Source organism: Mauremys reevesii, linkage group 24 (genome assembly GCF_016161935.1).
Source record: "Mauremys reevesii isolate NIE-2019 linkage group 24, ASM1616193v1, whole genome shotgun sequence".
Lineage (NCBI taxonomy): Eukaryota > Metazoa > Chordata > Testudines > Geoemydidae > Mauremys > Mauremys reevesii.
The window spans coordinates 20,854,935-20,879,441 of record NC_052646.1 but is presented as its reverse complement, the minus strand read 5'-3'; the positions used below and the strand labels follow the sequence as shown (position 1 = coordinate 20,879,441).

Genomic DNA, 24,507 nt, shown 5'->3' with positions numbered 1-24,507 from the left:
GGGGACGTGGGGCCGGGATAGGAGTCGCGCGGCTGGAGCCCAGGGATGTGGGGACGGAGCCAGGAGCCCGGGGACGTGGGGCCGGGGCAGGAGTCACGCGGTCGGAGCCCGGGGACGCGGGGCTGGAGGACGTGGCGGGAGCCGGGCAGCCGGAGCCGGGGAGGGCCGCGGATGGAGCCACGCGCCCGGAGCTGGAGCCGGGCAGCCAGGGATGCGGGGCCACCGCCACACCCGGACCCATGCTGCCGGAGCCCGGCCACGTGGCACCACAGCAGGAGCCGGGCGGCTGGAGCCACGGGGCCCAGCCAGGCCGGAGCCGGGGGGCCGCGTCCGGAGCCGGGCATCCCGGTAGGTGGGGTCGCGGCCGCCACCGTGTCCAGACCCGCACTGCTAGAGCCGGACCGTGTCGCACCACAGCAAGAGCCGGGCGGCCGGGGATGCGGGGCCGGGCGGGGCCACGGCCAGAGACGGGCAGGGCCGCGGCTGGAGACTGGCGGCCGGAGCCAGGCGGTCGGGGCCGGGCAGGGCTGCGGCCGGGGCGCACGTCCCTCCTCGTTCCCTCTACCCCTACCTCAGCTCCGTCTTCCTGGGCCGGGGAAGCCCGCTTGCTGCTCAGCCCTCCCAGGCTTCCCGCGCGAACAGCTGATTCCCGGGAAGCGGGGCGGGAGGAGAAGCCGGGCGGAGCATTCGTGGGAGGAGGTGGAGGCAGAGCTGAGGTGAGCTGGGGCCGCAGCAGCGAGCGCTTGTTACATTTAAATGCCCTTTTAGAACCAGTTTTCCCACGCGGGACAACCGGTTCTAACAGGGCTTCTAAATTTAACAACCGGTTCCCGCCAACCGGTGCGAACCGGCTGCCGCTCACCACTGACCCCGGGGTGTTGCTCTGGGGGGCAGAGTGTCACACCTGCCCCCTTAGTTTCCTGCAGGAGCGTTAGTCACTGATGAATGCAGAGGCCTCGGGCCCAGGTTTCTCTTTCGGTCTGAGCGTACAACGTCCCAGCATTGCTGTACATTGTAGTGTTACCCACACGGACTCTTGCAAAGTTGTGTGTCCCCGTTAACACTTTGTGGCTCGGTTTAGCGAACTCAGAGGCAAGCCAGTGTGTCTCCTCTGGGTTGCTAGAAAACGTCTCTTTGTATCCGTGCAGCGTTGTTAACCGACCATTGTGCTTTTCCAATGGGAGTTAACTCAGTGCAGATATTATTGTTTTTAGAGTGTAGGAATCTTGGCATTTAGCCATCAATGCCATGAGGTGGCGTGCCTCAGTTTCCCCTTCCACACCGCCAGGTTTATTATGGTTTTCCTGCTGTGCCAAGCCTCAAATCTGCTTACAGGTACTAGCTGAGAAGCTGTATTTCCACTGCACCAGGGTGTGTTCTTATTACACTCCTAGCATGTCCAAAAACTTCCCCCAAAATCATGCACGTTGCACCTTTTCATAGGATTTACCATCAGCACCAAATTCCTTGTCGTCAGGTTTCCCATTAACAGCTAACGTTTTATCATGATTTAACAACGCCGAATCTTTTATCACCGGGAGGCGTTTCCAAGTATCTTTCTCATAGGAGGCCTTCTGTTTAGACAGCAGAGTTTCTTGTTTGCTCAACACCCACTGTGTCCTCCAGCTCCTCCCTGAACCCTCACGTGTGTTCAGTTGCTGGTGTTTCCTTCCCTTCAGTGGGGGATCTCAGGCTCCCCGTGGCTTTGGGGTTTTGGCACTCGAGGGCCTGCTGAGTAAGGGTGTCAGGGGGCTTTGCATGTTGACTGGCCCTCTGTGGAGCTGCTTCTCAACCCCAGGGTTATGCCCATGCAAAAAATCCACCCGCCTCGTGGGGTTACCCTGTGATCCTCACTCCCAGCACTGGGACCTCCCTGGTGCTCTCTGGGCTAAGAGGCATTTCCCCCCAGCAGCTCTTCCACAGCTGCTAATCTGTGTCCTCCTCCCCATTGTGGGCAGGATCTGCCTCCTGTCTGAAAGAGACCGAGGGCTTGTCTACACGGGCACCTCACAGCGCTGCAACGTTCTCGCTCGGGGGGGTGAAAAAATGCCCCCCTCCCCAGCGCAGCAAGTTTCAGCGCTGTAACGTGCCGGTGTCCATCCCTGGGCCCTGTTCACAGCCACCAGCCCGGACCCTTGATTCACACCCCCCTCCCCTCCTGAGGTGCGTCTCCAGCCGCAGGGCAGGCGCTCGTCTCAGCCACCCCCACCCCTGGGAGCGGGCAGCTTCCCCCTGCTGCAGAGGAATCAAGGAGATTCGTTCAGCCGTTCCCGGGCCCTTCCCCTCTCCCTCTGCGGCCCCAGCAGAACGCTCCTCCTTGGGGCAGGCCGACCCCTAACAGCCGGAGAGACGAGGAGAAACCCTTCCCGATTAGCCTGTCAGTGGGGTTATTGTCCACCACACCCACTGATACTCCAGGTTCTATCCCCGCAGTTTCTATACGTGCACTTTGGCCAAAGGCACGAGGATTTGTGTGATTTGTCCTGGCAGTGTGTCACCCTCTCCTCCTGTACTCGCCCGATCGCAGAGATTTCGGCCCCTGTATCTTCCCTCCCGAGGTGTTCCCGGCCATTGACGCCGACAGCCCTTCTGTGCTTCGTGCCTGGCTCTGCGGAGGCTAATGTCACAAAGCCAGGATGATACATGGCAGGTGCCCGAGGGGCTTCTGTGCCCAGGTAGCAGCATTCCCGTGGGCTACCTGCTGCCTGCTCCCTCCCAGCACAGGGTATTTGTTCCTCAGGTGATCAGTGGAATCACGGACACCAGCTTCCCAGGAGCTCTGGGGCTGGAGCACCCATGGGAAAGAATGGTGGGTGCTCAGCACCCTCCGGCAGCCAGCTACCCACCTCCCCCAGTGCCTCCTGCCTGCCCACGGCCCCGAACCTCCCACGGCAGATCAGCTGTTCCGAGGCCTGCAGGAGGGGCTGTGGGGGAGGGGGAGGAGTGAGGGCAGGGCACGCTCAGGGGAGCTGGCAGAACAGGGGTGGGAAGAGATGGGGCAGGGTGGGGGAAGGGGTGGGGTGGGGGCTGGGGCTGAACCGGGGGTGGGCGAAGGCAGATTAGAAAATCAGCCCCGCTGCGTGGAATTACCGGGACAGCATCTTCTGGGCTCTTCTCTTTTCACAGGAGATTTGGGATGGTTTGGGGGGAGGGGAGCACCCAACCTCCCAGCCACCCTCCTTCTTCCCCGGGGTAAACGTGCTTCCCTCATTTACACCCCTCGCTCTGTGGTTTAGTCACAATAGATGCCCGGGTCTGTTCAAAGCCATCAGCTAGAGATACCAGTTCAGCCCCAGTTCTCACCTTTTTGCCCCACAGACGCTGTCTCGCGTCATCTCTACGTGTGCTCAGGAAATGCTCCTGAGCAACCAGGGCAGATATTTCTTTAAAGCTTGTAACCCCTTTCCCCTCCCCCACTTTCCCATCAATCTCCCTCGGTTTCAGGGGTCACCTGAACTCATTGCAAAACAATTTCTTTACATGTACAATCACCGAAAGCCTCCTCAGCTGCATCTTACTGAACGGAGCCAGAGCTTTACCTGTTACCTTTGTAACCCACGTGGGGAGCATCTTGTCTCCGGGAATCTGATGACTCGCACAAAGGGAGTGAAATATTCAGCAATATCACCTGCCTCGTTGTCTGCAGGACACAATTGTTCCCATTCGTGGGTTTTTGGAGCGGTGGGAATCAGTGGCGGGGGGGTTCTGGCTCCTCTTTTCTAGCAAGTCCAATTGGGGTTTCCTCTCTCTTTCTCCTCAGATTCTTTGGCTTTCCGTTCCAGGGCTCTCTGGGGTGCGGCTGCTGGCCTGGCGTCCTCTGCCCCCCATAGCCCCCTGTGTTACTCCCGGGGGACCGCGCAGAATCCCTGTGTCCCGCAGCGTTTGGTAGTTTCCTGCAGAAAATCCATTTGACCAAGAAGCGCTGCAGTTCCGCCTTTTGCCCACCAGAGGCCGCTGTGACACCAGAACAGGCATCAGCATGAATCCAGCCGGTTGATCTGGTGCCACAGTGGCCTCTGGTGGGCAAAAGGCGGAACTGCAACACTTCTAGGGCAGATTGTATTTTATGCAGGAAGTTACACCACCTGTTCCATACTTTCCCCACCAATACCCAACTTCCCTCTTCCTCAGCGCCTCTGTTACCCCTGACTCCCCACAGCCTTTGCTCTGCTTCTGACAGGTGCAGAAAAAACAGGGCTGTATCGTAGTTTAAACGAATTACACAAAGTTCTATATTTAGATGCATAGTAAGAAATCTATTTGTAAAAATATATATATATATATTTACACCAGAATTTTTTTTCTTGGTCTGTATTGTTTTAGACATACTTGCAGACAAAGATATTTTTAAATAAATTACGAAAACAATTGAAACTGGCGAGATTATATTGTGCTATTTTGACAAATAAAAATGCAGAATTTTGTAGAATTTTCAAATATTGTGTGCAGAATTTTAAATTTTTTTGGCACAGAATTCTGCCAGAAGTACCATGTGCAGCCTCCTCTCTGGCAGCCTCTGCCTGCTTTAGCTCCAAAATTCACCTGTGTTTCTTTTTCTTTTTCTGCTGCCTGCAGTCTGAACAGCTCCAGCTTCCCAATGCTTTCACTGGTTTCACTCATCTGGCTGCTTTTCTGTCCATACTTCCTTTTTCCAAAATAAGCAAACTGAAAATAACAAACTGGTGACCTCTTCGACTGATCTCCAGCCACCACACGTAACATCTCACTTCAGAGCTGTACACCGGCGTATGAAGTGCAAATCTCACTCAGAACAAGCTGTGCATTTCACACTGTAGAAGCAGCAAAGAATCCTGTGGCACCTTATAGACTAACAGACGTTTTGCAGCATGAGCTTTTGTGGGTGAATACCCACTTCTTCGGATGCAAGCCAGAAGTGGGTATTCACCCACGAAAACTCATGCTGCAAAACGTCTGTTAGTCTATAAGGTGCCACAGGATTCTTTGCTGCTTCTACAGAACCAGACTAACACGGCGACCCCTCTGATACATTTCACACTGTTCACTGCCCAACTGTGACACGTTCCCCAGGGTGCAACCTGGAGCTGGGGTACCGCTGAGCCTCTGTCCCACCAGCCTGGGCTCCCTCTTACACTGTGATGCTGTGACAACATTGCAAACCCCTCCAGGACCTGCACTCACACAGCCGTCCACAGGCAGGGTCTCGCAGAGCTGTGTTACATGAATGCTTCTCCCAGCCACTCATGAACCAACAATAGGGCGGCTGCAGCCGATTCCCCCAGCTCCCCAGCCTAGGACTCCTGGGCTGTGCCGTCCTGCCCGGGTCAGAAACCTGCCAGTGTAAGTTCATTACCCAGGTCGCCACGTCTCCAAGGGAAAGTCAACGTGCACCAGCTTTTGTACATTGAGCAGATTCCCCAGGCACCTCACGCAAACCCACCGTTTAGGTAAAATATCGAACGGATGGATTGACAGCAGCCAGAGCCGTGTTCAGAGGCTGTACGTAGTGAATGTGCACATCAAAGCTGGTCACCTAAGAAATAAAAGGAAAAACACAGTCTGAGTTCTAAAAACTAGCCAGGATTTGACCCAAGCTGTGTCTCAGCCTGATGGTAGAATATTCTTAATCCATGGGCTGGGACCAGCTCCCCCACTCAGTCTTTGTTCTCCAGATGTGTTTCCAGGTGTTGGGATGTAGGGGGGAAAGAGACCAAGTGATTATGTCACTTTCCCTCTTCTATTGGTTCCTCCAGCTTGCTGGAAAGGTCTTGTGCTATGACGTCAGTCAAGCAGCCTCCGTTGTCTACATGCTCCCTCTGGAAAGTCTCCCTTGTATATGTTCCTGGAATAGTCCTTGGGAGTGTGGATTCCCTTCAATGGGCCATCCACGCTTTCCGGAGCCTCCACTGTTGCACCTGAAAGGCTGGTTGTGGGTGTTCCTCAGATCACAACAGAATCATAGGAGTGGAAGGGACCTTGAGAGGTCATCAAGTCCCGTCCCCTGCACTCATGGCAGGACCAGCACCATCTAGACCATCCCTGACAGGTGTTTGTCCAACCTGCTCTTAAAAACCTCCAATGGTGGAGTTCCCCCAACCTCCCACAACCTGGGGGAAAAGAGGAGACTAAGGGGGGACATGATAGAGGTCTATAAAATCATGAGTGATGTTGAGAAAGTGGATAAGGAAAAGTTATTTACTTATTCCCATAATACAAGAACTAGGGGTCACCAAATGAAATTAATAGGCAGCAGGTTTAAAACAAATAAAAGGAAGTTCTTCTTCACGCAGCGCACAGTCAACTTGTGGAACTCCTTACCTGAGGAGGTTGTGAAGGCTGGGACTATAACAATGTTTAAAAGGGGACTGGATAAATTCATGGTGGCTAAGTCCATAAATGGCTATTAGCCAGGATGGGTAAGAATGGTGTCCCTAGCCTCTGTTCGTCAGAGGATGGAGATGGATGGCAGGAGAGAGATCACTTGATCATTGCCTGTTAGTTTCACTCCCTCAGGGGCACCTGGCATTGGCCACTGTCGGTAGACAGATACTGGGCTGGATGGACCTTTGGTCTGACCCGGTACGGGCTTTCTTATGTTCTTATGTTCTCTCTAGGCAATTTATTCCAGTGCCTAACCACCCTGACAGGAAGTTTCTCCTAATGTCCAACCTAAATCTCCCTTGCTGCAATTTAAGCCCATTGCTTCTTGTCCTGCCCTCAGAGGTTAAGGAGAACAATTTTTCTCCCTCCTCCTTGTAAAAACCTTTTAGATATTTGTAAACTGGTATCAAGTCCTCCCTCAGGCTTCTCTTCTCCAGACTCAACAAACCCCATTTTTTCAATCTTCCCTCCTAGCTCATGTTTTCTAGACCTTTCATCATTCTTGTTGCTCTTCTCTGGACTTTCTCCAATTTGTCCACATCCTTCCTGAAATGCGGTGCCCAGAACTGGACACAACCCTCCAGTTGAAGCGTAATCAGCGCGGAGCAGAGCGGAAGAATTACCTCTCGTGTCGTGCTTACCACACTCCTGTTAATACAGCCCAGAATGATGTTTGCTTTTTTTTTTTTTTGCAACAGCATCACACTGTTGACTCATATTTAGCTTGTGATCCAGCCTTACCCCCAGATCTCTTCCCGCAGGCTCCTTCCTAGGCAGCCGTTGCCCAGTCTCTGTGTGCAGCTGATCGTTCCTTCCGAAGTGGAGCACTTGGCTTTTGTCCTTACCGAATTTCATCCTACTTCCTTCAGACTGTTTCTCCGGTTTGTCCAGATCATTTTGAATTTTCATCCTGTCCTCCAAAGCACTTGCAGCCCCTCCCAGCTTGGTACAGTCCACACACTTTATCAGTGGGCTCTCTCTGCCATGATCTAAATCATTGATGAAGATATTGAACAGAACCGGACCCAGAACCAATCCCTGCAGGACCCGACTCGTTATGTCCTTCTAGCCTGACTGCGAGTCACTGATAACTACTCTCTGGGAACGGTTTTCCAACCAGTTATGCACCCACCTTATAGTAGCTCCATCTAGGTTGTATTTCCCTAGTTTGTTTATGAGAAGGTCACGCGAGACAGTATCAAAAGCCTTACTAAAGTCAAGATATACCACATCTACCACTTCCCCCCGTTCACAAGGCTTGTTACCCTGTCAAAGAAGGAGCTGAGGTTGGCTTGACACGATTTGTTCTTAACAAATCCATGCTGGCTGTTACTTGTCACCTTAGTATCTTCTAGGTGTTTGCAAACTGATTGCGTAACTATGTGCTCCATTAGCTTACCTGGTACAGGAGTTAAGCTGACTGGTCTGTAATTCCCCGGGTTGCCCTTGTTTCCCTGTTTAGAGATGGGCACCATATGTGCTCTTACCCAGTCTTCTCGAATCTCTCCCAGAGACAATCGCTAATGGCTCAGATCTCTCCCCAGGCGGCTCCCTGAGTGTTCTAGGAGGCATTTCATCGGGCCCTGCTGACTTGAAGACACCTAACACGTCCAAGTACCTTTTAACTTGTTCTTTTCCTATTTTAGCATCTGAACTGACCCCATTTCCACTGGCATTCGCTAAGGCAACCTCCTTGGTGAAACCGACACCAAGACGTCATTGGGCACCTCTGCCATGTCCACGTTTTCTGTGACGGCCTTTCCCCCGCACTGAGCAATGGGCCTGCCCTGCCCTTGGGCTTCCTCTCACTTCTGATGTATCTGTAGGATGTTTTCTTGTTCCCCTTCATGTCTCTAGTAGTTTGATCTCGTTTTCTGCCTTGGCCTTTCTCATTTTGTCCCTACAGACGGGTGTTGTTTGTTTATATTCATCCTTTGTCATTTGACCAAGTTTCCACTTTTTGTAGGGCTCTTGTTTGAGTTTCAGATCACTGAAGATCTCCTGGTTAAGCCAGGCTGCTCTCTTGCCGGACGTCCTGTCTTCCCTACACAGGGGGATAATTTGCTCTTGTGCCCTTAATAACGTCTCTTTGAAAAGCTGCCAACTGTCTTCAGTTGCTTTTCCCCTTAGACTTGCTTCCCCTGGGATCTACCTACCGACTCCCGGAGTTTGCTACAGTCTCTCTTCTTGAAATCCACTGGCTTTATTGTGCTGTCCTCCCTCCTACCGTCCCTTAGAACCGTGAACTCCACCATCTCATGGTCACTTTCCCACAACCTGCCGTCCACTTGCAATTTCTCAACCACTTCCTACCTCTTTGTCAAAATCAAATCCAGAGCAGCCTCCCCCCAGTAGCTGGCTCCACCTTCTGAAATAAAAACTTGTCTCCAAAACATTCCAAGGGCTTGTTGGAGAATCTGGGCCGGGCTGTGTTATTTTCCCAACAGATGTCTGGGGAGTTGAAATCCCCCATCACCACCAAGTCCTGTGCTTTGGAGGATTTTGTTAGTTGTTTGAAAAACTCCTCCTCCACCTCTTCTTCCTGGTCAGGTGGTCTGTAGTAGACCCTTACCATGACATCACCTTTATTGACCAGCATTTCGAGTTCTTCCTGCTTATTCCCCACACTTCTCCCCTTACTATACAAACATCTAAGACACTGATTGGATTCCCCCCACCCGAGTTCTGTCTGGTCTCAGGTTGATTCCTGCTCTTACAGCCCATGCGCCCCACCCAGACCATCACCCAGGGGTGCGGAGGCTGGAGTTCGCTTGTCCAGCACTCCCATTTCCCGCTTTTCAGGCCTGTTGGAAACAGGGTTACAGTGACCAGCCATCCTTGAAATACTCCAGGGGTTGCCCGGTCATGCTGGCAGGCTCGGGGGCACTGGAAGGACGGACGTGGCCTGAGTCAGTCTGTGGTGAGCCAGCCTGGAGAAAAGGGAGGGGGCGAGCTGGGCCTCTCTGCCTTAGGGAGCAGCCTGCTTTGTCTCTCTCTGGTTTGGGACGGTTCTTGGGTGTGAGTGTCCTGGATTCTAGGGGGTGTCTGTTAGAGTTGCCAACTTGGTAATATTTAAAAACCGGACACTCCAGCAGGAGTGCTGGAACCTCCCCTGTCCCGCCTCTTCCCCCCGAAGCCACACCCCTGCACCCCCTCTTCCCCAAGGCTCCACCCAGCCCACTCCTCTTCCCCCCTCCCTGCTTTGCTCACTGCTTTTCTCCTCCCCCTTCCTCCCCCGCCCCCCGAGTCAGGAGGGACTCACCTGTGGGGCTGGGGCTGGGAGCTGCAGCTGCCTGACACCGGTAGGAGGGAGCGCTGGCTGAGTAGCAGCTAGTGTGGATGATGACCCAGCACCTCCCTGCCTCCCCCACCTGCAGTAACCAGACTTTGAGTGTCCGGTCAGTGGATCTGACAGCGTCAGGTCCCTTTTTCAACTGGACTGAACTTTCCGGTTGAAAACCAGGCACCTGGCCACCCTCGTGTCCACTTGAAATGTGGCCACTGTAGCACTTCCGGGTAGACGCTATAGCCGCTGACTTCGTGGGTGCTCCAGCCCTGGAACGCCCATGGGAAAAAATTAGCGGGTGCTTAGCACCCAGCAGCAAAATCCCCCTCACTCCTCCCCTCCCCCCAAGGCATCTCCTCCACTGCCAGCCCCACCGATCAGCTCCTCCCCCTCCTGCAGCGCCTCCTGCAGGCCGTGGAACAGCTGTTCAGGGGTGTGCAGGGGGTGCTGGGAGGGAGGGGGAGGAGCAGGGCCGGGGCACACTCAGGGGAGGGAGCTTGGAGGAAGGGGTGGAGTGGGGCAGGGCCTAGGAGGGGTTGAGCACCCTCCCCCCCCGGGTACAGAGGAAGTCGATGCCTATGGGAGACACGACCTACACGAAGGGGTGGAGTGTTCCCATCCAGAGTCAGTCCATCTCCCCGAGAGGTGGGAGCTGGGACGTCTGATTTCCCCCCGTCGACCCAGCGCCGGCTACACCAGGGCTACGTCGGCTTCCTTACGGCTCCCAGCGTGCGGCTGTTTCACACCCCGGAGCGATGCAGCCGGGTGTTTAGCGCAGAGCCGCCCTCGGCAAGAGCCTCCTTTGACATGAGTCTCTGTTAGTCTCTGGGAGGAGGCGGGGGCCAGGACTCCTGGGTCCGGCATGGACGGGGGCAGCGGTACAGACACATGCTCTGCCGGGAATTTGGATTTAGGATGCAGCTTTATTGAGTGCGTTGGCGTGCGGAAATACGAAAGGTGAGAACAGAGGGTGGAGGGGTGGCAGGATGCCTGGGCTCTGTCCCTGGCTCTGGGAGGGGAGTGGGGACTAGTGGTTAGAACAAACATAGCTGAGAGCCAGGACCTTCCCCTGGGTGCACACGCTGAGGGGAAGCTGCTAATGGGTCTCTAATACTCAGGCCTGTTTTTAAGCCCGTCACACTCAGTGCAAAGCCCATCATGGGTCTCTGGCTCGGGCCTTGCATGGCACCGTTATCTCCCCCCGGGGGGAGGGAACTGAGGGACCACAGGGGGGGCAGCCACGGAGAGGCCTGGGGGTGCGGGGGAGGGAATAGCTCGAAGCAGGGGTGAGCCAGCGGGATGGAGCTCAGCAGGTGTCAGAAGTCATCCACGGTCTCCGTTCTGGGGGCCGGGCTTAACTGGATGCTCTTGATCCGATAGGTGAATACGCCCGACACCAGTATGTCCCCGGCTTTGATCTTGGCCACATCCTGGGTGGCGCATCCTCTGGCTGCGAAAGGGATTTCGACGTTGTCTGCCCAGAGAAATTGTTGTTATTATCCAGCCTGGGGGGGCGCACAGAGCCCCTGGCATGGGGGGCACAGAGCCCGTGGCCCCATTGCGCCAGGCGCTGGAGATCCAAGGCCGGCCGGGGCGAAGACGAGGAGAGGAGGAGACAATTCCGGTTGGCCTGGGGCCATTTGGAAAAGCCCCAGGAAAGAGTGGGGGGGGGGCTCCCAAAGGGGGGAGTCAGGAAGGGGGACGGAGGAGGAGACGGACAGGAAGGAAAGACGAGAGGAAAGAGGCGGACAGAAGAAAAAGAAAAAGAAAGAGGGAATCAACCAAGGAAAGACGGGAAGAGAAAAGCGAAGGGAAGGAAACAAGGAAAGAGGGGAAGTGAAAAAGGAGAGAAAAGCCAGCGAGCAGACGAAGGACGCCGAGGCAAGTGACCCTGAAGGATGAAGCGAAGGATCTGAGGGGGAAGATGGGAAGGAGAAGACGAAGTCGTTCTGAGCCATCCACCCACTGGACCCTTTTTTTGCCTCCAGATTTTGACCACAGGCCCTTTCTCCCCCCAGCCCCGCCCACGCGCCCTGCAGCCTGCCCCACTCGCGGGGGGGGATTGGTCCAGTGCCCGCTGGCAGGCCCGGGTGTCTCCCGGGCAGGTTTGGTCTGGGGGGGCCGATGGGGAACTCACTCTCTGACAGCGTCCCCACGACGTCGACACAGTGGTTGGCGGCCCCCTGGCAGTGCAGGGTGACGTTCTGGAGGCAGCGGTGGGATCCTGGGGCAAAGCACGACGGGCACTGGCCTCCGTTGGGCACGGTGCTGATTTTGGGGCCTGCGGACAAAGGGGGGGAATCAGAATCGGGGCTGAAGCAGGAAGCAGCTCCTTGTGTCTCGGCGTTTGCAGGGCGGGTGGGCTGCAGTGAAGGCACAGGACTGGTGTCAGGACGCCTGGGTTCTCTTCCTCCCAACTCTGCCACTGACAGGCCGGGGGAGCTTGGACATTTCTGGGCCTCAGTTTCCCCAATGGGAAGATGGTGAGAATGATCCTGCCTGGGTCCATTCAGATTGGAAGCTCGTTGGGACAGGAGCTGTGTCTCCTTGTGTGTCTGGGCAGTGCCCGACATGATGGGGGGGGCCCCGATCTCAGTCGGGGGGGAGGGGCTGGGCAGCGCCCGGTGCAATGGGTCCCTGATCCCCAAGGGTGCAGGGCAGTGGAGGGAAAGGGCAGGTGAGAGGTGCCAGGGTGGGGGCGGGCGCAGGCCGGGTACGTACGTTCCTTTTTCTCCCCCGTGTTGCAGTTGGTCTCTCTGCAGATCTCGGAGTGGACCCTCACGTAGACGCCGCCCCCGAATTCAAAGTCCAGGTCGCCCTCCAGGCTACGCATGTTGTAGCCACATGCCTGGAGGATGCCCGTGTTCACCACGCCCCCTGGTGGGGAGGGGAAGGAATGGCTGTCAAGGGGTGAAAGTGAGGTAGCTCCCTGAATCCCCTACCTCCCACCAGCTCCCCTACAATCAGATTAAGGCCACACCCCCCGCCCCACATGGCTCTGCCTCTGAGTTTGACCCAGGCCCCCCTACCCGGAGTGAGGGTGTGTTCAAACTGGTGGCAGTAGTGGGATCCCAAAGGCCTTAACCTGGCAGTTGGGGCTTTCTGCTTTGGGGGAGAGCCTGTTGTGCTCTGCCCCTCATGCAGAGCCCCCTGGCTGGGGGCAGGAGGGTTCATAGGGTCCCCCCCACCCAGGGCCAGGGAGCTGGGAGTTAAGACCCCATTGAGATGCCTAGGGCAGTTTACTCTCATTCTGGCAATTGGCTCAGGCTCTCGGCAGACCCAGGCAGCATCGGTCACATTCAAGGCAGCTCCCCCATCCCATCAGTGGGCTCAGGCTCTCGGCAGACTCAGGCAGCATCGCCGCATAGCTCACACTGACCGTAATGGCCTGGGACCTGTGTTTTCTTTTAGCTGAAAGCTGCGATTTTGATTTTATCTGCTGATTCAGGATGCGTGGCCTAGAGAGCCTGCGCCTTGCTCTGCGTCACGGCACGTACCGAGGGTGTTCTCTTCCTGAACAGTGAGGCAAGAATTCTCATCCCAGTTACATCTCCTGGCTACGCTGCTTTTCCCAAGGACGCCCTGGTAACAGCTGTGAGGCCACACTACGAAAACCAGAGAAGAATTCCTCCTGAGTTCTGGCAAACGATTCTTTGTCCGCTCCTTGGCCACTATTTAGTGGCTCACCAGGTCGGTTTCTGACCTCCGGGGTGGCTCAGCTCCACTGAGCCGGGTTCTCAGGCCCCCAGTGAACGTTTTGGCTCGGCTGGCTGCCCTGCGAGTTATTTCAGGGGCAGAGATCGTAAGAACGGCCAGACTGGGTCAGACTAAAGGTCCATCCAGCCCAGTGTCCTGTCTGCCGACAGTGGCCAGTGCCAGGTGCCCCCGAGGGAGTGAACAGAACAGGGGATCACCAAGTGATCCAGCCCGTCGCCCATTCCCAGCTGCTGGCAAACAGAGGCCAGGGACCCCATCCCTGCCCAGCCAGGCTACTAGCCATTGATGGACCTGCCCTCCATGAACTTATCTAGCTCCCTTTTGAACCCGGTTATAGTCTTGGCCTTCACAACATCCCCTGGCAGGGAGTTCCACGGGTTGACTGTGCGTTGTGTGAAAAAATACTTTCCTGTGGTTGTTTTAAACCTGCTGCCTGTTAATTTCATTTGGTGACCCCCTAGTTCTTGTGTTATGAGAAGGAGTAAATAGCACTTCCTTGTTTCCTTTCTCCGCACCACTCATGATTTTATAGCCCTGTAAGGGAGTGGACTCTCCCCTGCGGCGCCTCCTGCTGGTCGTCCATGGGAATTGGCTCTTCCACCATCCTGGAGCGCCCCCTGCAGGCTGGTGATCCGCCTTCTCGCTGACCCTCCATGTCCCTCCCAGGACCCCCGTGCCCCTTTCTCTGGGCTGCTGCCCCCCAGCAGTACCCCCCCACTCTGGGTCTCCCCACCCAGGGGAACCCCCACCCACTAAACCCACTTCAGTGTACGGCTACTACCAGTCCCCATCTAGCCCCACTCCCTGGGCAGACTGCGGTGTCTGCCTGTCATAGGTCTCACCCCCCCTTGGAGCTGTTGGGTTCACAAGATGGGGACCTGCATGGATCCTTCTAAACTTAAATCCTAGTTTAGATCTGGTAAAAGCTGCCACCACCCAATAATGTACGTGTATTGGGACACAGTCCTTCCCCAAAATCCTTGGGGATCCCAAGAGCCCCAAATCCATGGAGTTCTTACACCTAGAGGGGAATGGTTTATTTCTCCTTCTTCTCTCCCCCCTCCCTTTTCCTAGGAGAGATACCGGGATCCAACTACAGAGGGATGCCTCCTTACTCCCCTTTCCCTGAGAATCCACCCAAGGAAAGATCAACCAAGTCCTTAACAGAAAAGATTTATTAAAAAATAAAAAGAAAGTAACTTGTCTCTGTAATCCAAGATGGAACAATACACAGGGTCTAAATTTATTAATCTCTGGAGAGAATCCCCCTCCTTTCTTTCTCAGTGAAAGCAAAGTAACAGCAAACAGGAATAAAGAATTTCCTTCAGCAAACGCACAATTGCAAATGTAGAAATCAAATTATAAGACTAATCCGCCTTTCTAATTAATACTCACTAGTGGATAGTAGGAACTACACCAGGAGAACTTGGAGACATGTCTGGCCTCTCTTCGATCCAAAGAGAGAGCACAGAGCCAACAAAGAACACAGACAAAGGCTTCCCTCCAAAGGGATCTGAAATTATCCTGTCCCTTGATTGGTCCTCTGGTTACTGAGCTTGTTAACCCTTTCCAGGGAAAAGAGACCTTAACCCTGATCTGTTTATTTATGACACGGCCCCTCATCACCGGCAAGGGGGGGTTGGACCTGCTGCCTTGGCCTCCCCCTGGGCTGCCCTCTGCAACCCCCAGTACCCGTTGGCCTTGTGCTAGGCCGTAGCCTGGGGCTTTCCTAGGCCAGGGCTCCCCAGCCCAGCTCCCTGCAGCCAGGCCCCTCTCCCTCTACCAGCAGAGAGTCCTGCCTGCCCTGGCCTTCTTATAACGCCCGGTTGGTCTGTTTGGGGCGTGGCCCCAGCTGCAGCCACTTCCCCCATCAGCCGGGGCCTTGCTCCCTGCCCCAGCCCCAGCAGGGCATTTCCAACCCCTTCAGGGCTGGAGCGGGTGCTCACCCCGCTACCATCTCCCCCCTCAGTCACCTCTTTTCCAAGCTGAACGGTCCCAGGCTTATTAATCTCTCCTCCGGCGGAAGCCGTTCCAGACCCTGAATCATTTTTGTTGCCCTTCTCTGCACCTTTCCCAGCAGGTCCCTGGCTGGAAAATGGGAACGTTTCCCATGGTGATTTTCTCAGGGGAACAATCCACGTGATGCTTTCCTAAGAGCTGCCCAGACCCCGTCTGAGATTGCCCCACAGGCGCTGCACCAACCATGCCCGAGATTGGGCCCCCCTCCATGCCAGGCCCTGCACAGACCCACCGTGAGAAAGAGTTAACGGTCAAACAGACAGAGCGGTGGGGGAAACTGAGGCACCGAGCAGGGACTTGCTCACTCACAAAGCGGGGGATAGATCCCGTTATACCCCACTCCCTCTCCTCGAGCTGGGCTAGAACCCAGAGTCCTGGCTCCTAGCTCCCCTCCTCTAACCCATTAGCTCCCAAGAAACTCACACGACACAGCATTAGCTGTAGCTAGCAGAGCCCAGAGGAGGCAGAAGATGAGACGAAGTTCCATGGGTCTGGAGAGGGCGGGGGGCTGGTCACAGAGCCACGATGGAGCCGCCTAGCCTGGAACACAGGAAATACCACAGGGCAGAGTCTGCTTTTCTGGCCCCAGCTCTGGGAGGGGAGTGGGGCCTAGTGGTTAAACCAGGAGGGGCTGGGAGCTTGGATGCCTGGGTTCTCTCCCCGGCTCTGGGAGGGGAGCAGGGTCTGGTGGTTAGAGCAGGTGGGGGCTGTGAGCCAGGATGCCTGGGTTCTCCCCCCAGCTCCAGGAGGGGAGTGGGGTCTAGTGGTCAGAGCAGGGGGGGCTGGGACCCAGGACTCATGGATTCTCTTCCTGGCCCTGGGAGGGGAGGGGAGTGGTTAGAGCGGGGGGGGGGGGAGGGCTGGGAGCAAGGACTCCTGGGTTCTCCCCCAGCTCTGGGATTACCCCCTGCATTAGGAAGCCCTGATATTCTGTAGGGGGCCCCAGCATTGTGCAGCTGTCTCTGGGGAGTGCTCCGGGCAGGGTTACCCATCTCACCCGCTGAGCCCAGCCATGGAGTGAGGGAATTCCCAGAGCCAGGCCCCTCCCATGCTGCCCAGCTCGAGAGACGCCCTGGTACCTGGCATGTGGCTTTCTCCTGCCCTGAGCACTGGGTTTCATGCAGCTCCATCAGGAGCAGGGGCAGGGACTGGCATAAGAGCCAGGGCCTGTGGCCGGTGAGGGAATTCTCCCCCCAGGCTGTGGAGGGTTCGGGGGTGGGTTTGTGGCTCTTCCCCTGGAATTAGCTGGTGACCAGGCACGCGGGGGGGTGGGGTCCCCCGATTCCCGAGCTCTTGGTAATGTTACGCTCCATGAGGTGGTCTCAGGACACCAAGGGAGACGCAGCGCTTCCGTCTTCTACGGCTGACACGAACCAACTGAAAGCACCTGCTTTCCCTTCATGCCTCCACTTTCCTCGTCTCTAGCACCCCCGCCGAGCACCTTTCCTCTCAGTCGCCGCTTTGCGCAGTCTCCAGCCCACCCAGACACCCCAAACTGAGCATTACCCTGCAGGAGGCTGGAGCCGTATTCGCGTGAGTCACCTGCAGATTTCCGGTGGCCAGCCAGGGCTGGCGATCGCAGTGTGGCCACGACACGTCCCGCTTGACCCACACCCACAAATCCCCTTTTATACCCCAAAGTTACACAGCCGGGTCTATCAGCCGTGGGGCAGAGCCGATCGAATGGACTCAACTGCTGAACAAAAGGAAATCTGACCCAAATGTCAAAACAGGATGTGGTGATGCGGTTTCCAGCTGTTCGTCTGGCAGGCAGAAATATTTCCAGACGCCTGGTTTTCACAGACATCCAACCCCACACATCAGGAAAAGGGCACAGACACAGGGTGTCCGGTTCACCCCTCCTGCTCCCTTCCAGCATTGCCGTAGCTAACCCGAGTCGCTACCAAAATCTACTAACTAACTATTCCTGGCAATAAGGAAAATAATTGACAGTAGTTGGCTGTGGCTTATGCACCTGATTGTTTGCAAAACTGCCCCTGTTCAGGGGCGGGCTGCTTAAATCGATGGTGCGGCGCCCGTCCAGGGCACTTCTCCCCCGCTCGCCCCTCTCCCTACTGAAGGGCGGCCCACAGAGCTGGCTGCCAGGGGCCAGATTTGCATCTGGTAACAGAAGCCACCTCACCGACTCCAGTGCAGTGACTCCTGATTTACCCTGGGAGAAGTGAGAGCAGAATGCGCCCCAGGGGGGTGACTCCTGATTTACACCGGGGGGAACGGGCCCCAGTGGGGTGATTCCTGATTTACACCGGGGGGAACGGGCCCCAGAGGGGTGATTCCTGATTTACACCGGGGGGAACGGGCCCCAGTGGGGTGACTCCTGATTTACATAGAGGAATGGGCCCCTGTAGCCTATAGGATTAGCCTGCTTGCTTGCGTATCATGGAATCTCAGGGTTGGAAGGGACCTCAGGAGGTATCTAGTCCCACCCCCTGCCCAAAGCAGGACCAATCCCCAGACAGATTTTTGCTGCAAATGGCCCCCTCAGGGATTGAACTCACACCCCTGGGTTTAGCAGGCTAATGCATATCTCTATATATTTCGTATAGGCGAGCAGGAGGCGCTGGGTGGGGGGAGGAGTGAGGGCAGGCCACGCTCAGGGGAGGTGGCAGAATGCGGGTGGGAAGAGGAGGGGCGGGGTAGGGTGGGGGCTTCGGGGAAAGGGTGCAGTGGGGGCGGGGCCAGGGGCTGAAACTCAGGGTTGAGCCCCCCCTGGCAGATTAGAAAATCAGCCCCGCTGCGTGGAATTACCGGGACAGCACCTTCTGGGCTCTTCTGTTCTCACAGGAGATTTGGGATGGTTGGGGGGAGGGGAGCACCCAACCTCCCAGCCACCCTCCTTCTTCCCCGGGGTAAAGCAGGAGCCTGCTTCCCTCCTTTACACCCCTCGCTCTGTGGTTTAGTCACAATAGATGCCCGGCTCTGTTCAAAGCCGTCAGCTAGAGATGCCAGTTCAGCCCCAGTTCTCACCTTTTTGCCCCACAGACGCTGTCTCGCGTCATCTCTGCGTGTGCTCAGGAAATGCTCCTGAGCAACCAGGGCAGCTATTTCTTTAACGCTTGTAACCCCTTTCCCCTCCCCCACTTTCCCATCACTCTCCCTCGGTGTCAGGGGTCACCTGAACTCATTGCAAAACAATTTCCTTACATGTACAATCACCGAAAGCCTCCTCAGCTGCATCTTACTGAACAGAGCCAGAGCTTTACCTGTTACCTTTGTAACCCACGTGGGGAGCATCTTGTCTCCAGGAATCTGATGAATCGCACAAAGGGAGTGAAATATTCAGCAATATCACCTGCCTTGTTGTCTGCAGGACACAATTGTTCCCATTTGTGGGTGTTCGGAGCGGTGGGAATCAGTGGCGGGGGCGGGGTTCTGGCTCCTCTTTTCTAGCAAGTCCAATTGGGGTTTCCTCTCTCTTTCTCCTCAGATTCTTTGGCTTTCCGTTCCAGGGCTCTCTGGGGTGCGGTTGCAGGCAGCCCAGAGCCCTCTGATTCCCAGCCACGGCTGAGATTTAAAGGGCTCTGGGCTCCCCTGCACTCCAAGCAGCGGAGAAACCTAGCTCCAAATATTGGTGGAGCAGAGCCCCTGAGTGTGAATATTCCTGGGGCTTTAGCCCCACGAGCCCATATAAGTTGGCGCCCATGCCCGCTCCAGCTGCCCCGAGGAGGGGCCGAGCCTGCCCCTCGCCAGCTGCCCCGAGGAGGGGCCGCGCCTGCCATCCGGTACTTACCCCGAGGAACTGATGGTGGTCGAGGCTGCCGGCGATGCTACGACGACTCAGGCACCCTACGAGGGGGAGTGCGGAAGCCGCCCGGGGGCAGCCGACCCCAGTCTGGCTGCTACACGGCCAGAGCCCATGTCGGTGCGGCCGGGATCCCCATTGACGCAGCGAGTCTCCGCCGCTGCCAGGGCCCCGGGCTGGGACGCAGTGGAGAGGGAGGGGCCTGCGGCCCCCCTGCCACCCCACTCCTTGGGTGGCATCTCCCCCCCTCCCTGGCCTGGAGAGGCTGGGATCTCCTGTTAGGTAACTGCTGCCCCGCCCTGACCTAGGGCCTGGGCCGCTATGGGGACTATGGACTCAGCCCCCGCTGCAAGGGCCTGAGCCCCGAACCGAGTGTGTGTTACTGCCCCCGACCGCAGAGCCGATGGGCGGGGGACCAGGGCCAGGCGGTGGGATACCCCACGGCCCCGCTGAGAGACCAACCGCGGCAAAGCCGCACCACAGTCCTCCAGCCGTGTGCCCAGGGGTTGGGTTGTGCGGGGAGGGGGGACAGGGGAGAACTTCCCCCCCCCCCCGTTACAGGTTCCTCCAGCTGGCTGGAAAGAGCTTTTGCTGTGAGCTGAGTCAAGCACCCCCCCCGTCTCCGTGCTCCCCCTGAGGCGTCTCCATCGGATCCAGTCCCTGGGTCGTCCTCGGGAGTGTGGATCCCTCAGTGGATCCACTGTTGCCCCCGAAAGGCTGGTTGTGGGTGTTCCCAGCCTCGCCCCACGTTTCAGTCACACACACGCGGGAACGCCCTGCACAGCCCGTCCGACGGGGGATTAATGCTCAGCAGATCAAGGCTTTTCGAATGATCCCTCCCAAGGCAGACTGGGTACAGAACACACCTTAATGCTCTCACCGCGGTAAATACGGGGCTGCCGGGGTGTTGCTTTGGGGTACAGAGTGTCACAATGGGATGCTGGGGGGCACAGACTGCACCTAGATCGGGGGCCCCCATTATGCCAGGTGCTGCGCAGCCCCCCGGCTGAGATCAGGGAATCCCTGTCGTGCCAGGCCCTGCCCTGAGAGCCAGCCCCTGCCCTGGAGAGCTTCCAAGCTAAAGAGACAAAGGAAAGATTATTGCACAGAAGGGGAAACTGAGGCCCAGAGTGCAAAAGTGGCCGATTTTCTAGACAGCTGTTTCTTCGCTGTCCCTCTCCCGCCCTGCCTGGACTTGCAGCGATGCAGCCGGGTCCCCCCAAGTGTTTAGTGCAGAGCTGCCCTCAGCAATAACGTCGACTGGCACAAGAGTCCCTGTTGCTCTCTGGGAGGTGGGGGTGGGGGCCAGGACGCCTGGGTCCAGCATGGACGGGGGCAGCTGTACAGACACATGCGCTCTGCAGGGAACTTGGATTTATGATGCTGCTTTATTCAATGCATTGGCATGTGGAAATAGAAAAGGTGAGAACAGAGGGTGGAGGGGTGGCAGGATGCCTGGGTTCTGTTCTTGGATCTGGGAGGGGAGTGGGGACTAGTGGTTAGAGCAGGGGGCCTGGGAGCCAGGACTCCTGGGTTCTCTCCCTGGCTCTGGGAGGGGAGTTGGGGCTGGTGGGTTAGCGCAGTGGGGCTGGGAGCCCGGACTCCTGGGTTCTACCCCTCAGATCACTCTCCTGGGAGAAGCTGCTAATGGATCTCTAATACTCAGGCCTGTTTTTAAGCCCGTCACGCTCAGTGCAAAGCCCATAATGGGTCTCTGGCTCGGGCCCTGCACCGATGGGTCTCAATGCGCTTTACGAAGGCGGCTCAGCACCGTTATTCCCTGCCTGGGGTGGGGGGGACTGAGTCACAGCTGGGGGTGGGGGGGAGGGAATAGCTCGAAGCAGGGGTGCGCCAGTGGGCTGGAGCTCAGCAGGTGTCAGAAGCCGTCCTCGATCTCCGGTCTGGGGGCCGGGCTTAACTGGATGCTCTTGATCCGATAGATGAATATGCCCGATACCAGTATGTCCCCGGCTTTGATCTTGGCCACATCCTGGGTGGCGCATCCTCTGGCTGCGAAAGGGATTTCGACGCCGTCTGCCCAGAGAAATTGTCGTTATTACCCGGCGGGGGTGTGTGTGCACAGAGCCCCTGGCATTGGGGGCACAGAGCCCTGGCATGGGGGTCACTGCGCCCCTGGCACAGGGTTTGGCCCTTTCTCCCCCCAGCCCCGCCCACGCGCCCTGCAGCCTGCCCCGCTCCGGGGGAGGGGATTGGTCCAGTGCCCGCTGGCAGGCCCGGGTGTCTCCCGGGCGGGTTTGGCCTGGGGGGGCCGATGGGGAACTCACTCTCTGACAGTGTCCCCACGACGTCGACACAGTGGTTGGCGGCCCCCTGGCAGTGCAGGGTGACGTTCTGGAGGCAGCGGTGGGATCCTGGGGCATAACACGATGGGCACTGGCCTCCGTTGGGCACGGTGCTGATTTTGGGGCCTGCGGACAAAGGGGGGGAATCAGAATCGGGGCTGAAGCAGGAAGCAGCTCCTTGTGTCTCGGCGTTTGCAGGGCGGGTGGGCTGCAGTGAAGGCACAGGGCTGGTGTCAGGACGCCTGGGTTCTCTTCCTCCCAACTCTGCCGCTGACAGGCCAGGGGAGCTCAGTTTCCCCAGTGGGAAGATGGTGAGAATGATCCTGCCTGGGTCCATTCAGATTGGAAGCTCGTTGGGACAGGAGCTGTGTCTCCTTGTGTGTCTGGGCAGCGCCCGACATGGTGGGGGGCCCCAATCTTAGTCAGGGGGGCTGGGCAGCACCCGGTGCAATGGGTCCCTGATCCCCAAGGGTGCAGGCAGTGGAGGGAAAGGGCAGGTGAGAGGTGCCAGGGTGGGGGCGGGCGCAGGCCGGGTACGTACGTTCCCTTTTCTCCCCCGTGTTGCAGTTGGTCTCTCTGCACATCTCGGAGTGGACCCTCACGTAGACGCCTTCCGCAAACTCAAAGTCCAGGTCGCCCTCCAGGCTGATCAGGCTGCTGGTGCAGGACTGGAAGACGCCCCTCTGCACCACGCCCCCTGGTGGGGAGGGGCAGGAACGTCTGTCAAGGGGTGAACACAAGAGAGCCCGAATCCCCAACCTCCCGCCGGCTCCCTACAGCTGGACCAAGGCCACCCTCCGCCCCACGTGGCTCTGCCTCAGTGTTTGATCCAACCCCCCTACCCGGAGTGAGGGTGGGTTCAAACTGGTGGCAGTGGTGGGATCCCACGGACCTTAACCTGGCCGTTGGGGCTCTCTGCTTTGGGGGAGGGAGGGCAGGCCTGTTGTACTCTGCCCCTCATGCAGAGCCCCCTGGCTGGGGGAGGGGGGGTTGACAGGGTCCCTCTAGGGCCAAGGGGCTGGGAGTTAAAACCCCATTGAGATGCCTGGGGCAGTTTTCTCTCCTTCCTGCAATGGGCTCAGGCTCTCGGCAGACCCAGGCAGCATCACTGCATCGGTCACACTCAGGGCAGCTCCCCCCTCCCAGAAATGGGCTCAGGCTCTGAGCAGACCCAGGCAGTGTCACTGTGTCGGTCACACTGACTATGAAGGCCAGAGACCTGCCGTTTTAGCTGAACGCAGCAATTTTGCTCTAATCTGCTGATTCAGGACGTGCGGCCTAGAGAGCCCGCGCCCTGCTCTGTGTCACGGCACCACGGCACGTACCGAGGGTGTTCACTTCCTGAACAGCGATGCAAGAATCTGCCCCACTTCTACAGTTCGTCACTGCGTTGCTTTCCCCGGGCATGCTCTGGTAACAGCTGGAAGGACGTGCTGTGAAAGGAATTGCTCCTGAGTTCTGGCAAACAATGATTCCTCATCTGCTCCTTGGCCACCATTTACGGGCTCCCCAGGTCATTTTCTGCCACTGGGGTGGCTCAGATCCCGTGAGCTGGGTTCTCAGGCCCTCAGGGACCCTTTCTGCTGGGATGGCCCCCCTGCAAGTTATTTCGAGGGGGGAGGCAGAGTCACTTCTGCTGACTCCCTCCAGTGGCCAGACCAGGAAGGTCCCTGTCTGGAAAATGGGAACGTTTCCCATGGTGATTTTCTCAGGGGAACAATCCACGTGATGCTTTCCTAAGAGCTGCACAGACCCCATCTGAGATCAGCTCCCTGTCGTGCCAGGCGCTGCACAAACCCTGGCTGAGACTGGGGCCTCACCCCCCATCGTGCCAGGTGCTGCACAGACCCAGCTTGAGAAACAGATCATCCCCAAAGAGATTATGGTCAAAAAGATGGGGGAGGGGGAACTGAGGCACGGAGCAGGGACTTGCTCACTGGCAGAGCTGGGGATAGATCCCATTATACCCCACTCCCCCTCCAGGAGTTGGGATAGAACCCAGGCGTCCTGGCTCCCCCCACCCCCACTCTAACGCATTAGACCCCCAGAAATTCACACCACACACCGCTGGCCGTAGCTAGGAGAGCCCAGAGGAGGCACAAGACAAGACGAACGTCCATGGCTCTGGAGAGAGCGGGGGCTGGTGACGGAGCCGCGACAGATCCACCTAGGCTGGAACACAGGAAACATCGCAGAGCAAAGTCTGCTTGTCTGCCCCCAGCTCTGGGCTGGGCTTCGGATCCCGTGGTCAGAGCAGGGGAGCCAGAAGTCAGGACTCCTGGGGTCTCTCCTCAGCTCTGGGAGAACCCCCCTCCCCCGCACTAGGAGCCCCGATATTCTGCAGGGGGCCGTGGCGTTGTGCAGCTGTCTCTGGGCAGTGCCCGCCCGAGCGAGCAGGGCTGGCAGCGTCGCCCGCTGAGCCCAGCCATGGAGCGAGGACATTCCCAGAGCCCCCCGCTCTGCCCTGCGGCCCCCTGGCTGGACAGCATCCCTGGCACCCGCCGCCCGGCTTCCTCCTGCCCTGAGCACTGGGTGTAATCCAGCTGGGCAGGGGCAGGGCCTGGCACAGGAGCCAGGGCGGCGGTGTCGGCAGGGGAGGGAATTCTCACCTGGGGCAGCGCAGGGCTGGGGCTGGGGGTGGGTTTGCAGCTCTGTCCCTGGGCCGCGGAGATGCCGGGCTTAGCTGGTGGCTGGGCAAGCGGGCAGGGGCCGACTGCTTAAATAGCTAGTGCAGCGGGTGGGCACCAGGCCAGACCGGGGCTCGTCTCCAAAGCCCTCCCCCGTCCGCCCCCTGCTGAAGGGCGGCCCCCGGAGCTGGTGTAAACAGGAGCAACCTCGCTGAGTTACTCCTGATTTACCCTGGGGGAAGTGAGAGGGGACTGGGCCCAGGGACCCCAGGGAGGTGACTCCTGATTTACACCGGGGGGAATGGGCCCCAGTGGGGTGACTCCTGATTTACACCGGGGGGAATGGGCCCCAGTGGGGTGACTCCTGATTTACACTGGGGGAGGAATAGGCCCCAGTGGGATGATCAAGACTCACTACCCCCGTCCTTGCTG

At 57.6% G+C, this 24,507-nt stretch overlaps 2 protein-coding genes across 7 annotated transcripts; both read right to left on the bottom strand.

Annotated features, from left to right (window-relative positions):
* Positions 1 to 10,348: 10,348 nt before the first annotated feature.
* On the bottom strand, positions 10,349 to 17,057 carry LOC120390462 (phospholipase A2 inhibitor and Ly6/PLAUR domain-containing protein-like). 5 transcript variants are annotated; one of them, XM_039513159.1, is made up of 6 exons: positions 16,462 to 16,980; positions 15,806 to 15,922; positions 13,144 to 13,251; positions 12,368 to 12,523; positions 11,784 to 11,927; positions 10,349 to 11,120 (listed from the first exon to the last, which is right to left on the bottom strand). In XM_039513159.1, the coding sequence occupies exons 2-6, from the start codon at positions 15,867 to 15,869 to the stop codon at positions 10,963 to 10,965; spliced, it is 630 nt and encodes a 209-aa protein (XP_039369093.1). In that variant the 5' UTR covers positions 15,870 to 15,922; positions 16,462 to 16,980; the 3' UTR covers positions 10,349 to 10,962. The 5 variants fall into 5 exon arrangements, with proteins under 5 accessions (XP_039369093.1, XP_039369096.1, XP_039369094.1 ...); XM_039513162.1 differs by having other exon boundaries at positions 16,770 to 16,980; XM_039513160.1 differs by having other exon boundaries at positions 10,350 to 11,120; positions 16,925 to 17,057.
* Positions 17,058 to 20,514: 3,457 nt separating this feature from the next.
* Positions 20,515 to 24,148, bottom strand: LOC120390464 (phospholipase A2 inhibitor and Ly6/PLAUR domain-containing protein-like). 2 transcript variants are annotated; one of them, XM_039513166.1, is made up of 6 exons: positions 24,058 to 24,148; positions 23,514 to 23,620; positions 22,774 to 22,881; positions 21,990 to 22,145; positions 21,431 to 21,574; positions 20,515 to 21,179 (listed from the first exon to the last, which is right to left on the bottom strand). In XM_039513166.1, exons 2-6 carry the CDS (start codon positions 23,566 to 23,568, stop codon positions 21,022 to 21,024), a joined length of 621 nt encoding a protein of 206 aa, XP_039369100.1. In that variant the 5' UTR covers positions 23,569 to 23,620; positions 24,058 to 24,148; the 3' UTR covers positions 20,515 to 21,021. The 2 variants fall into 2 exon arrangements, with proteins under 2 accessions (XP_039369100.1, XP_039369101.1); XM_039513167.1 differs by having other exon boundaries at positions 23,514 to 23,615.
* Positions 24,149 to 24,507: the final 359 nt, after the last annotated feature.